The 15112-nt window shown below is 30.8% G+C and overlaps 1 protein-coding gene across 7 annotated transcripts in view; it reads right to left on the reverse strand.

Moving 5' to 3' along the window:
• The window catches only part of LOC118179943 (F-box only protein 7-like), a 70050-nt gene that overhangs the window by 39067 nt on the left and 15871 nt on the right, over positions 1-15112 (reverse strand). For all 7 annotated transcript variants that reach the window (XM_085819264.1, XM_085819266.1, XM_085819262.1 and 4 more), the window contains one exon: positions 3010-3062. In XM_085819264.1, the coding sequence (XP_085675390.1) occupies positions 3010-3062 (53 nt within the window). The remainder of the gene's footprint in view (positions 1-3009; positions 3063-15112) is intronic.

Raw genomic sequence — 15112 nt, forward strand, 5'->3', positions numbered from 1 at the left:
AATTTTGAAAATTAATATTGGTTAAATTATTATTTATTTCATAAAATACAAAGGTAAAACATATATATTAATGATAATATTTGCATAATGTAATTTTGCACCAAATTTGCACCACTGTCGAATGTTTTCAATAGAAACTGAATTTTCAGATTCATTACTATCTGCAGAGGGAATCCGAGAAATTCTTATCAGTTTCGCTATAACTATCATCAATATACTTGAAATCAGAGTTAGAACTACTATCAGTGTCGGAAATATCGTCAGGAATATAGGTTATATCACTCGCGAAACGTTTCCTGCCAGACATCTTTGAGCTCTGAAAAGCGAGCACAAACTGCTACATTACATATTTTTGTATATTTGGCAGAAGTGTGGACAATTAGCGCCATCTGTTAGCCCACATGTAAATAAAAAATTAAACATCACAAAAAAGCTGAAAAGAAACCTTGAACTTGGAAAGAGCGGATTGCACAGTTAAATAGATGGCAAAAATGCATCCCTGCGGAAATCGCGGGTTGCGCAAATTTTGCTACTTCTACGTTGCCCGTGGAAATCGCGGGATATGCAGCGAGAGAGTTAATTTTCATACTCACTTTTCCAAGTGGCAACAGCATTGCGCATTGGAGATAAAAATGCTTTATTTCGAAAAGCGTTGCTGCTGCTGCTCGCTTTCAAATCGTAGAGTTCGTTAATAAAAAATTGGTAAGTTTTACAAAATCCATACAGATAAAGAAGAATGTCTGTTTGCGTGTTTGTTCGCGTTATTGATTTTTGATCAATTATGATAAAATTTTCCCCACATTTTATCGACTAAAATTGAATATAGGTGAATTATAGGATGGAACTTGAGCCTTTATGACCATTTGATTAGAAAGACGAAAATCATTGAAAACTGCATGCCATTGTTGCTGATATAATGAGAGAGAATTAGCTTATTTTACTATATATGCAATTTTAGTTTTTAATGTGGGTTCCATATTGCATCAGACTGAAGAATGTATGACTATGAATTGTATGTTTTGCATCATTATTAGAGAAGGATTACAGCAGTATTGTTCTCTGTGTTGTTAGATCCATTACTCTCAATCTAACTTAACTGGCATCTAGTACTTCTGCTAGTTCATTAATATTTTCACTAGCAGATATTGATGATATATTGGAAACAGCAATGCTCGTTTTAATATCTCTGTTCACTTCTTATAAGTATATATAATCAATACTTAATTCATTTTTAAAGTAGACATACCTAGCAAAAAATTTATTACTTTGTTGTTTGCTGAGAAAAATTTCAAATAGTTTGAAACATGCACGTTATATTTTAATATACTAAATCTGTCTTGGTTTAAGAAAGACTAAATTTGTCAATTTTTTATTTGTTTCCTTTTTTTAAAATCAAGATAGTAGTAAGAACTAATATTGATAAAACTTGTAAATTATAAAATTTGTAAAAATATTCATAAAATTTTTGCACCTTCATTTTTAATTATTAAAAAAGGGGAAAATGCATGAAAATATGTGTGGCAGTATTATATTAAGTAGCTGTTCATACAGTCTGCCATAATCAATATTTAAAGTATATCAAGATAGACCAGTGACTCGTGCTATTGGTTTACCACATGTAAGTGGTCTCAAACTCAAATTGCATGAGAGCCAAATACTCGATCATAAAGACACATTTTTTTAACAAAAGTTAAAAGCACTTTTAACAAAACAAAAATAAATAAGTATACATAAATAAAATATAAATGATAATAATAATTCAAATTCATATCTGCCTGCAAGAATTTTTTATTTGTTATACTTTATAATTCAAATGTACTGACAGCTAAATATTAAATTTTAGACAGACACTGAGTTCAGGAATTTCAGTATGTTATATTAACCACTAAATAACCCCCATAACAAGGAATTTGAGAATACTAAAGTGTTAGCAGCTGCCTGTTGGCAAACTAAATTTAGTACCTGCATTAAATGAGAAATTCTTCAACATTACTCTTCTCATGTGGTCTGATGTACAAGCACAAAATGACAAAAACCTAACCTAGTCATTCTATCTTTTCTCCTCAAATAACTTGCACATATAAAATCAATCCATATCTTTATGCCTGAAAAACTATAAACACCATATTTGCAACAAATGCTTAATTAAAAAGTACACAAGGGTTGAAAAAAACTGCTTAGGCGGCCAGAAAGCCACTGCCGTAGACTATTGATATGATGAAAAATGAGCACCTTGAAAACAATTCACAGATACCAAATGCACAAAATTTTATATCAAGACTATGAAATAACACGTACACATATGCATTAATGTGCCTGCATACACACACCATATTTTTTTATATTATTTTAAAAGCTACATACATGGTTTTGAAAAAATAACTAGAAAATGCATTAATATGTAACAAATATAGCACAATGTAAAGGAAGAAAAAATTACAAGTATCTAAAACTGAATATTTATGGCAATGGATGAAAACGATTAAATAAAGAAAGAAAGAAAATTAATTTTGGTCATTCATTTTATAGCACAACGTTTAAACAAGAAATCAGCTTTACAAAATCTTATTCATTTAATTTTTAACCTTTTAACTGTCAAGTTATTTTGATGATTTGGGTGCATAAATTGTCAATTTTTTTTATTCCAAAAATGAAATGTTTGCCTCAAAGTCAAAAAATCAAAAAAATGCAGCACACTGAACTTTAACCTCTATCCTTTGAAACCTTCAATCAAATGCTGCCATCTGTTGAACTGAAGTCGAAATAAACTTCTCACGATATATATTCGGGTACAACAATACAATGCACTCAAAAAAAAAAAAAATATTAGCTTGAGTAATATTCGGGTGTGACATTTTGGAATACTAGTGCTGTGCCCGAGATTATTTCGGGCATATGACAGCTAAAAGGTTAAAGAGCAACAGTTGTCATTTGTAAAAATTATGAAATGTAAATATGAAAAGATTTTTTAGATTTTTCTGCAACACTGCAATTTTTAAAAATTAATACCTTTAATTCAGTAAGCAGTCCACTAAGCCCAAACATATTCTTGTAACCTACACCTAGAAAACATAAAAATAAACACATTTACTTTAAAAAAAAAATACAATTTGTAAAATTTTAACAGGTATACAAAAATAATGATGAAGACTAAAAGATTTCAATCTGGATCTGCAGATCCCCAATTTAATACCAAAGGAAAGCAAGAGATTAGCTGCTAACCTTCAAATATGAAACACTCAGAGATGATGAGTCCCTGCAAGATTTTCAAGCTGCACGGGGATGCCATTTCTAAAGAACTCCGAATTTACTTAAATTCATCATTTAATAGGCAATAATCAAATGGTACTGAAATACAAATGCGAAGTTTCATTTTGCTATAACAGATTCAACTACTTTCACTTGTATTAAGGTAACCATGAGTCCTGAATTGCTTGGGACACTCCCGAATTTTCAACCCGTCCTGATTTTTAAAACTCTTTTTTGGTCCCAAATTTACACCACTTTTCTTGAAAAACAGTAGTGTGAGAACGTAAAAATTTAAATGCATATATATTTTTTCAAGTTGTATAGATTGCAAACTGAGAATAGAAGCGCAAGTTAGGAGATGTGCAACATACTGATTGAATTAACAGGGAATTCCTCATCTAGAGTTTACCTTAGCAAAATTGTAATGAAGAAGTTCTATTTCTCATTTCTATATTTTTCTTCCAAACCTCTCAACATTCACAGAATTTTTCTCACAGTTTACAGTCAGTTCAAACTTTCACTTACAGACAGCACAGCAATTTTTAATTGATATATTAATTCAACTCTGATTTGAATTTATAATATATACATACATTTTTTAATTATCAATGGTGCTTTTCATACATTAGTATGCATCATCTCCTTATGCATTATTGCAAGACAACTAAAAATAATTCTTTTCTCATTTACTGAAATTTTATTGTCGATATATCTAAAATCATCTTTCTTTTGTCATGTTTAGATCATAAAATATGTACTCCATCGTTATTTTGATTTTGCATAAGGGTTAAAAACATTTTTTAAAAATCTGCCAAAATAACGTGCAATGTTTCCCATTTCGCAAACACATATTTTTTTTTTTAACTTATCATCACTGATTACATATAAGGGTATGTTTTACTACAGTTCAATTTAATTATTTTTTATTTTTACCACTGATATCTTTTAGTAATGGGTTCAAAAAAAGAAAGTGTACATTTAACGAAGACCTACAGAAGGAATAACCATTAAAAAAAGGGGGGGGGGATTCCAATGTAGTATAAACTTGAACGTTATGTTCACGATTCTCTTTTATTCATGAGTTGAGAGAGCATCAATTTAGTTGAGAATGTACAAGTATATCAAGTGTCAATATATCCATTTTCATGTAAAGAACTCAAGAATGACAAGTTCCAAATGAAATACAGTAAGATTTAATGAAGAAACTGTTTACAATATATACATTATTTAAACACGAAATTTACATGTGGTATAAATTTACCCATTATAGGGCCAAGATTAGTTTTATCAAGAACAATTATTATAATTGTTGATTACCGCTATGCAGCCAAGAACAGATCATTTCAAGAGTCAAACTCAAAAACAAACTATAAGAGTTATTACATTCTTTCACTGCCACTGGTCATGTGACCTAGTCGGCAAAAGACGATAAATAATAAAAGAAAGATTGACTCCATCAGAGGGAAAAAGAAATAATTTCAACAGCACATTCTTCAAAATTTTCAATAAGCCATGGTGGACATACAGATGTTGAACTTCATATGAATAGTAATAAAGATAAAATGCCAAACTTTGCTGCTGCATGTAGCTAGTCATTAAGGAATTTCTTCAAACACAAGTAAATGGGTCATAAGGAAGAAAAATTATAATGCAGTGAAAATATTTTTGCATATCATACTATTTGCCACAACCATAGCTTCAGGTCTAAGGATTGTACGTCCAAGCTACTTTAAGTGGCACTTCAGCCTAAATTTACATGTGCTTGAACCAAGACTGAAGCAATAATACTAAATGTTTTCATGCCTTATGCTTTAAGAGCTTTGCACAATGATTTGGCGAAAAAAAAAAAAAGTTTTTTCGTTTCAGTCTTAACTGATGCATCTAATCAAGAGGAAATGAAATTTTTACCAATATGTGTTAGATTTATAGATGAGTTACGGAGTTAAAATAAAAATAGAATTTAAATCCTTGCCTGGTGAAACATCAAATATTATTAGAAACTACAGAGGCTGTTCGCACATTTTTTTAGACGATTTTGGTAAGTGGTAATAAAAAATCGTTTGCTTCAAAAGAAGTAATTGCAATTGTACTATGTTTTTAAAAGTCAAAATTATCGTCTGTGGCTTGAAAGTTTTGTTTTTATTCAAAATGGCGAATTTAACAAAGCAGTGGTTCGAAGGCTACATTTATGCTCTTTCTGAAGAGAAATATGCATACTTCGTTATCCGAAAACGATGCGAGAGTCATGGTTTTGTGATATCTAAAGCGTCGATAGGTAATATCATTAACAAGAAAGGAAAAAAACGTCAAATTGGAGCCTCAAGTGGGACAAAAATTCCAAACAAGTATCCAAGGAAAAAACGGACATCTTCGACTATTGCAAAGGTACGTTGTTTAATGTTAAAAGAAAATCCCCCTAGTCAAAGGACAGTTGCAAAATCATTAAAATGCTTGGTGTCCACTGTAAACAAAATTATATACGTTGATTTAAATTTTAAGAAGCGAAAAAATGCAATGTGCATCGTCTTCTTTTAAAGCATATCACTCAACACAGAACACGCTGCATAATTCTATATGAGAAACACTTATCCAAAGAAAAATGGAAAACAATTGTCACAATAGATGAAGCATGGATGTATTTAAATGATTGTAACAAAAAAAGAGCCATTTATTATCATAAAAGGGGAGAAAAAAAATTTAAGTGCATGGTTCAAAGAATCGAAAGAAAGTTTTTCTAAGGGATTCATGATTGTTGCTGGTTTTTCTTATAATGGCAAGTTAAAAAGTTAAAAATACAGAGAATGCAAAAAAATGTCAAGATTAACTCCAAATACTCTCAGGAACATATTTTATCACCAATTTTTCTGAATGAAATACCATCGCTTTACCCACAGTGCCATCAATCTGTGAGACTCCATCAGGACAAAGCTAGCAGTCACACATCAAAATCCACTGTAAATTTCCTAAAAGAAATGGAACAAAAAACTGGTATTAAGGCCATACCCTTCACTGATATCCCTACTAAATCTTCTGATGGGTCACCTATGAATTTGTGTGCTTTTGGACTTTTAAAAACTGCATTATCCAAACGTTGTCCCCAAACCCTAACAGGACTCTGGAAAGCTATTCAGGAGGAATGGGATAGAATACCTCTTCTTCCACTTCAAAAGGCATTATTATCCTGGAAATTGCGGTGTCGAAAGATAGTTCAGAATAAAGAATGTCAAATAGTACATTTTAAACAGAAGAATTTTATGTAATTTAGTTTTGTGAATACAATATACATCGTCTAAAAAATGTGTGAACAGCTTCTGTAGTTAACTACTTGTCTTGAATAAAATAATTTAAAAGAAAAAGTTATTGGTCTTTGTGCCGATAATATGAATTCTAACTTTGAAAGAGCTGACAGACATGGAAAAAATAATATTTTTGTTAAACTGAAATGAAATCTTAACCATGTTTAATTGGAGTTGGATGTGCAGTGCGTATTATCCATAATACTATAAGAACATCAACTGATGTTTGGCCAATTGATATAGAAATGGTTATTTCTAACATATACTTTTAATCTTATAGTGTTAGAGTAGAAACATTGCAACATTTCTGTAACTTCGTAGAAACCTATTTTTCAATGATACTAGGTTGTTCACAAACAAAACTTTAGCATTACTTCCCGCCATTGAAAGGGTATTCCAAATGATTTTCCTTCAAAATCCAGTGACAGAAGCTTGGCTACATTTTATTAACACTCAGGCTTCAATATTTCATAAAGTTATAACAAGTGAAAATCAAACTGCATCCAAATTTGATGTAATTGCTTCAACAGATGCTTTGTAAGCTTCAATATTGAAAGAGACAGAGGGTAACTTTAACCTAATAAATGTAAAAAAAAAACTCTAGAAAAAATTGGAGAATGGACACATGTCACAATATGAAATTATTGGATTTTGAGAAACTATTGCTTCATTTTATGAGACTGCTTTTACTTATTTGGAGAAATGCCGCCTAGTTGATATAGTGGTTACTGACCCTGACTAACGTAGCGATGGCCCTGGCTTGAACCCTGGAGAAGGCATGGTTGTAATTGCCTGTCTCTTCATAGAAGGCAATGGTGGTCACCTATTAGCGGCTTCCATAACAAAATGGGCACCATTTCCAGCCCTTGTAGTCGCGCAAGGGGCTATTAAATAAAGTGTCCAGCCATTTAAAAAAAAATGAATAAGAAATGATAAAAGAAGTATTTCAGAAGATTGAAACATTCAACTGGATCATACTTAATGAAATCCCTTCTTGGAGTCAAGTGGAAATAGCCTTTATGTTAATTAATAAAATGACACAAAATAATAAATTATTGGAAATTGATATATATGAGAAATATGTTTACCTTAAACAATATACCATGGATGAAAAAATATTGGAATGGTAAAAAAATAAGATGTGCTCAGTTCAGAGGCGGATGGAAATAACTGCATATTTTAACCCTTAGAAAACGAAAGCCTTCAATAACCCGTATTCTTAAAATACCAAAACGCCCAAAATTCCGTTTGAGATTCACAACAATTTTCTCCTCTTCCTGACCATTAATGCACAAAGAGGAGTGAGGATTTCAAATGACATCCCTTCTACTTCCTAACAAAGAAGCTTCCATTAGCCTTTTAGGACAAGCTGCCTGCAATAAATTGATACAATGCATTTGGAGAAACAGAATCTGCTACTGCATACCTTAAGAAAACAACACTGCAATGTCGGCCATTTCAGGCGGTTGCGGTCGTTTGATTGAACACAAATTTTGGCCTTGAAAGGGTTAGTAAGAACCAGATTCCTTGTTCAAATATTTTTAAATTGCTAGAGTTTTTCTTTTGTCCACATGGCATTAATGCACAACTGAGCGTGTATTTATTATTATGAATAGTTTTTGCGTTCAAATTGTCTACTTTAAATGAAGTGATAAAACTCCACTTACAATAGACACTTTGAAGTATATGTTAATCCTCACAGACTTTTATCAGAAGATCAAAAAAGAAAAAGATATTCTAAGAAATATTCATGCTTCAGAGAAATATAAGGCTACTTCATCAAAATAATTTAGAAGGGTTAAAATTTATTATTTTGTTTAAAAATGAATACTGCATTTTGATTTATTCTTTATTTATTAAAAATATTATACATCACTATTAAAAAATAAAACAAACATTATTTATTTTGATCTCTATATATTGACCTACATACTACCTCCACCACAATAACACTAAAATAATTTATTTGTAAGAAAATTATTTAAAAAATTATATATATAGTGTCCCAAATTTCGAAATCTGGCCACCTTTACACAAATATCACAAATATAGAATAAATTATCCATATAAAAGCATTTAATTTATATAATCTGATAACATAATTTAATTAAAAATAAATACATACATACATCATATCAATATTTTCAGTATGTCAGTTAATATTTTTTAATAATAAATTAACTTTATATAATAACTAATTAATATCTGAATGTTCAGTTACTAATTCTTAAATCTAAATAGTATAAAAATACTTACATATAATTTTTTTTTCATTATTTGCTCCTTTTTTTATTATTTAATAGAAAAATAATAATTAGTTTTTGTAGAAATACTAAGAACAGTGGCATATTTTGCTTTCATTAAGAAAGAAACTTAACAGGCAGTTACTATGAACCTGCCTGATGATGGTCTATGAACCTGTCACGGCCCTGCCTGATAATAAAAATTTTTCTAATATGTCATTACTAATATTGGATCTAAATTTAAACTTTGTTTCAGTAACAACACTGAAAATCCTCTTGCACTCTGTATTACTATGGGGAATGGTCAAGATGGCCAACATTATTCTAGACAGTTCACTGTACTTTAAAATTCCATCAGCACCTTTCAGTGTTCCAGTTAAACTCCACTGAGTGTCATTCCCTGCTGGTTTAGTTTTTGAAGTGCAAACTGCAAAATTGTGACTGCAATTTATCAGCTGCAACATCAACATCATAGTCTTTCAAAACTAAATGAAGTAGAACTGGAAATCTATCAAAAAATATCTTATATTAAAAAAAGATGCATTTGCTAGAGCAGAAACATCTGTAACTATAGCATGTAAAATTACTTTGTTGTTGATTGGAAATTTATGGAGTATTTAATCACAAACTTGGCAGAAGTTGCTTACATGAAAATTAAACCTATTTTTTGTCTTCCTCTGAATGTTCTTCCAGTACTTTATTATTTGCAGCCCCTATTACCAAATCTTCATCTTCTGTCTGATTTTCTACTCTACCGTAAATCACAATACATATAATTAAAAGACTAAATAAAGGCTGGTTTTACAAACTTTGATAAAAGTCTCTAAACAAATCACTAATCATTAATTATAAAGCATGAATTAATGGAATTCTGCACCGCAGAACTGTGTTAAGAATATAAAATGGTGGCAATATACAGCAAACAAAAAAGCAAAAGCTTTGTTAAAGTCCGAAGACAAAAACATAAATATTAGTTCTTCACAAGATAAACTTACAATAATCAGAAAAAACTTCCCTTATTGAGGAATTTCTTTCTTTTGAGAGAACTCTGCATAGCTTTATGCTTATGTTTTGCAGTATTATTTTGCGAATTTATAATTGAATTGCTCACATGTGCAGAAATTACTTTATCATCACACCTATTTTTAACAGTGGAAGTAGTTAACTCTCCAGTTTCTTGAGATATTTCATAACTTTTAACAGAGCCTTTTATCATAACTATAGACACATTTACTTATTCTTTCAAAAATGTAACAAGTGGGTTCCACTGGTCATGGATTCTAGATAATAATTTCTCTAAAGATAACTAGCGAGTACATGTATGTTTTAAAATTTTTCTTATTTCAGTATTGTTGTGTTCTACAGGTTCGTGGATTTAGAGTAACTGACAATAACATTTGATGAATAATCCAAACACAATTTATTTTTTAGTAAGCATTAGTACACAAAACTGTTCCAAAGGTACATTTACACTCATCGAAAAACTAACACAAACATGCTGAAACAATTAGCAACACAACCTTCAGGGTATAACAGTGAGAACAGCCTTCACAGCTACTATATATATGATAAAGATGTAAGTAAAAAATTTAGAACTAATTTTTCACAAAGACAAAAATTGAAATTCATTATTATTAAATTTCAAATAATCCTGTAAATGCAATAAAAAATTGAAAAAAAAAATGTTAAAATCAAAACGTTTCAAACAAGTAATACCCCAATTCAAAAAATTAAAGAAATTTAAAGAAAAATGAACAAAATAGAAGAGGAATTCAATCAAATTCAATGCCACTTCATCAGGAGGAGAAACACTGAAATCAATGGAAATCTCTCTTCCACAAAATTCCTTGCTTTTCTGCATCCAGAATTAGCCGATGAAACATTTAAATGAATTTTAATTATAATAATTCACCCAAAAATTCTGGCCCCTCCCCAAAGCAAGGGGAAAAAATAAAGTAAATTCTAATTAGAATCTTGTATCTTAAATAAAGAGAATTCTAGATAAAGAATGAAAAAGCAAGTGAAATAATACAATACTTCAATTAAAAATTCAAATGAAATTTTACCTTTAAACAAATAGCATATAATCCAAAGAATTTAAAACATAAGTGAAATTATAAAACCTTAGTTTTATTTAAAAGTTGCACCTCATAATTTGCAAACCTGAACTTTTTCTAAGATGCCTGCAACACCGGTCTCCAAGCCTAGCATTACCGGTGCACTTTGGACACCCATTATACAAGGGGAGTACACATTGTTTAAAATTTTTAATAATTAGCTGTGCTATATTAAAGCCTGTCGAAGCTTCTTCTAAAATGGGGACAGAAAGTACACTACACTCAATTTCTAAAGACTCTGGATTAAAAAAAAGAAACAATTGCTACAGTTTTGCGTCAGTATTATTACCTTCTTCCATAGAGAGGCAGAATAGTTATTTTAATGTAATCAATAACTAAAGATTTATTTTTCATATCCATATCTTTAACAAATGCAGCCATTTTTGCTCTTCACTTGAAATATTTCCTAGCGGTTTTTTGCTATCCAGAAATATTTTTGTAAATAAAGCTGCAGCATAAACTAATGTATTCAATGGCAGGTTGTGCTGTAGTAAAAAGACACAGAACAGGCATTCTGCATTAATAATCTTTTGGTCCTCTGTTTGCATAGAAAAATTTTATTCCCCTCAATAAAACTCGCATTGCCCTTGTGTATGCACATATTAAGAACATCTGCTCTTTCCCATGCAAAATCGAAAGATCTTAATAACAAATGATACACATCACAAACGTATTATATTTCCTTGATGAAACAGCAGAAGGAAAGCCATTTGTGTATGATTGTTGAACAAGTACATGAGTATTTTACCTTTTTTGCAGACAACACTAAGACAAAAGATCCCGATTTATTTCTTGAAAGCATGTGAAACTCGGAGTGCTTAGCGGCAAGATAAATGAAATAACAACCTTGAGCTTGCTTTGCACTCATTGGCTAGATGAGCTGCAGCAACACTTGATGCTCACTGGAAAACTGGAACATGACATTTTTGGACACATATGCTCTTACACACAAAGCAGAAGCTCACCATAATGTCTCATTTATAAAGTGACCTCGGTTTTCTTTTATATGGTAACCTAGAGAAAAATCAGGCACTTTCAGATGCCAAACATCATTATTTTTGGGTGCAAATAATGATGTATTTTAAGCCAAGCTACATAAAAATTAGAAATTTTAAGAATAAGAAAAAGTCAGGAGAAGTATGTTGCAAATGGGTTGGCAGGAGTACATTTGGTAACTGCAAATCTTCCACCTAAATTGGGAAAGTTAGAAACTCTGTAAAATTTTAAAACAGTTATCTCACCCAATCAAATTCAGTCCTGATACAAAGGGAGGGATGCCAAATAGTCCCAAGGTGGTCGTATTAATATCTAAGTACCTGAATTTTTTATGCAAAAAGTGAAACGCATGAACATTAAAAAACAAAACGAAAATATTATGAAGAAAACAAATTTTTTTAGAAGATATATTATTATATACAAGCTGTTTGTGAAATTAAAAACATTTTAATGATCACTTCTACAACAGTGAGAATCTATATGTGCATGGAAAGATCATAGAACCCTTGAACTGTGATATATTTGATTTTGATATTATGATGTTATGACTGCATCAAAGAGGATATTTAAACACATCTTCTTCTTCAAAACACATGTGTACCCCAAGTTTTAAAACTAAAAAGTCATCAAAGAGAAATATCCTAAAATAAAAGTTGTTACAGAAGAAACACTATTGATTATTACCTCTTCTTACCAAGTAGAAACAGGCTTAAATAAATAATTTACTATGGTAAACAAGATGAATGAGGTGTTTGAAGAATTCAGCAGTTTTATGCCAAATATTAAGAAATGTACTTCAATACATCAAGCACAGCCATCACATTAATTATAAATGAACTATTGTGCAATTAAAATATGTGATTTTATTTTTGAAAACATTTACATTTGTAAGTTAAATAATAACAATTATAAAAAAATAATAAAACATAAATCTAATATCCTTTTCTTCTATGGAAACCTTTGTTCATATTCTTAGTCTGATTCTTATCTTTAGATTCATTTATGTGCAACTATATGTACTCTGTTTTATGCCGTATATTGTACAGAAAAAAAAAAAAAAAAAGGCTTATGGGGGAAGGGAAAGAAAAAGAAAAAAAAACAACATTCTTTTAAAAGGGGTCAATGCAAGAAAAAGGTTGGGAATCTGTGTTCTAGATAAAGTTTAAGACTAAATAAGGCGATGCTGTTAAGTTTAAGACTAAAACGATAGGAAATTCTAATAAGAAGGCATGTTATTTGTTTAAAATAATAAGCACATGATCTTTCTTCAATTAAACAATTTATCTAATCTATTCATCTAATCATACCTATTTTTTTTTTTTTTTTTTGACAAAGTACAGTTTCACAAAAAGTATTTCTTCCTCAATGTAACTATTTGTTTAAGCTTATGTATTCTTCACTTTTAATAAAAAAATGGTTACAGTTTCACAGAAAATAGACTAACTATGCTTTATCTCTTGCTAAGATATAGCTTTATTTTACTCTCTTCATTTAGAGAATGTGATAGAAATGCAATATTAACAAGGTATGACTGAAATGTCCGGTGAATAATCACAAAAATCTGACAATGTAAAATATTCGAACAGATATACCTCACCATTCTTTAAAGTAATCCCCCTCTAATACCATGCACTTCTGATAATCTATATATATATATAAGCGGCTTAAGTGTTTGTCGCTGATAGCTTATTGGTTACTTGCGTAACTGTAAATTCTTTTATTCCCCGTGCAGTGCTGCACGTGACGAATATTATGAGAAAGCCAAGCCAGAAAAATTAAAAATACAAGAGCACGCACATTTAACATTCAATATATAAATTTAACATCTGTTTGTTGCCGATAGTTTTTTGGTTGCTTGCATAACTGTAAATTCTTTTATTCCCCGTGCAGTGCAGCACGTGACGAATATTATAAGAAAGCTAAGCAGGAAAAATCAAAAATACAAGAGCATGTGCATTTAACATTTAATAAATAAATTTAACGTCTATATATAACACAATTCGAAAGTATGCAACCGGCAAAAACCAGCAACGATGAAAAACAAATAAAATGAAATAAATAAATATCTTTATTATATGCGGCTTAAGTGTCTGTTTGTCGCCGATAGTTTATTGGTTGCTTGCATAACTGTACTAGCCAATGGGGTGAAATTGCCACAGCACAGGGTTGCCGTTTCAATTGAGACATACATAATTTCCTGTAAAACTTGCCTTTGCTATGACCATCAATAAGTCTCAAGGCCAAACGCTTAAGCGTGTTGGCATTTTTTTACCGGAGCCTGCATTTGGACATGGTCAACTTTATGTTTTCTGATCAAGAGTTCATGAAAGAACGGACTTAAAATTAAAAATAATGGATCGTCCTCTGCAAGGCGAGCTTAAAAATGATGGAAAGATCTACACAAGAAATGTTGTGTACAAAGAGATCTTTGACATGTGAATTCACATTTTATTATTTAAATCACCTTTATTTATTGAGCTAGTGGTGGCTCTTAAAAAATGTACTACCAATGGTTTCCTTCATTGCCCTCTACTTTAAGAAATTAAGCAAGTAAAAGGGGAAAACCCTGTGGGGCAGTAAGCAAAGGGGCGTCCTCGCCACTTGTGCTGGATAATTCAGTTTGAATTAGCAGACATCTTTGCACAAATCATTTTAATTACAATTTATAATATCTAAAACAGCGGTCATTTCGTATAAGCGTGGGGCTTTCTAGTATTCATATTACAGTAGAAAACAGCTAATGAAGTCCTCTGTCAACAGTGCTTTTAGTTCCCTGGATACAGCAGCTTGGATATGAGAAACACAAGAAAATCTATGCCCTTTCAATGTAGATTTCGGTTTTGGGAAAGGAAGATGTCATGCACTGTCTTGTAAAAAGGTAAAAGAAACTAAGATTTCAGTTCAGTAAATTGTGGCCATACATGATGCATAATCAATTTCTAGCATCCAAAATATAAATTACAGACTTATTATTTCATAGTCTGGGGGAGCAGGTACATTAAATGAATTTAATGCATAAGAATTTCTGCAAACATGAAATAAAATTCTTGAAGTAATTTTCACTGCTTATATACATATATGTATGTAATGTTGATGTAGACTTACATGTATTGATGAAAAAATATTGATTGCCTTGAGATCCACAATGAAGAAAAATGTGGCAGCTGAGGCAGATTAAATATTCATTTTTTATTCCAACTGAAAATTGTAG

This window comes from Stegodyphus dumicola, chromosome 6 (assembly GCF_044657685.1).
Source record: "Stegodyphus dumicola isolate Sdum_Otavi_A_Nest chromosome 6, ASM4465768v1".
NCBI classification, from domain to species: domain Eukaryota; kingdom Metazoa; phylum Arthropoda; class Arachnida; order Araneae; family Eresidae; genus Stegodyphus; species Stegodyphus dumicola.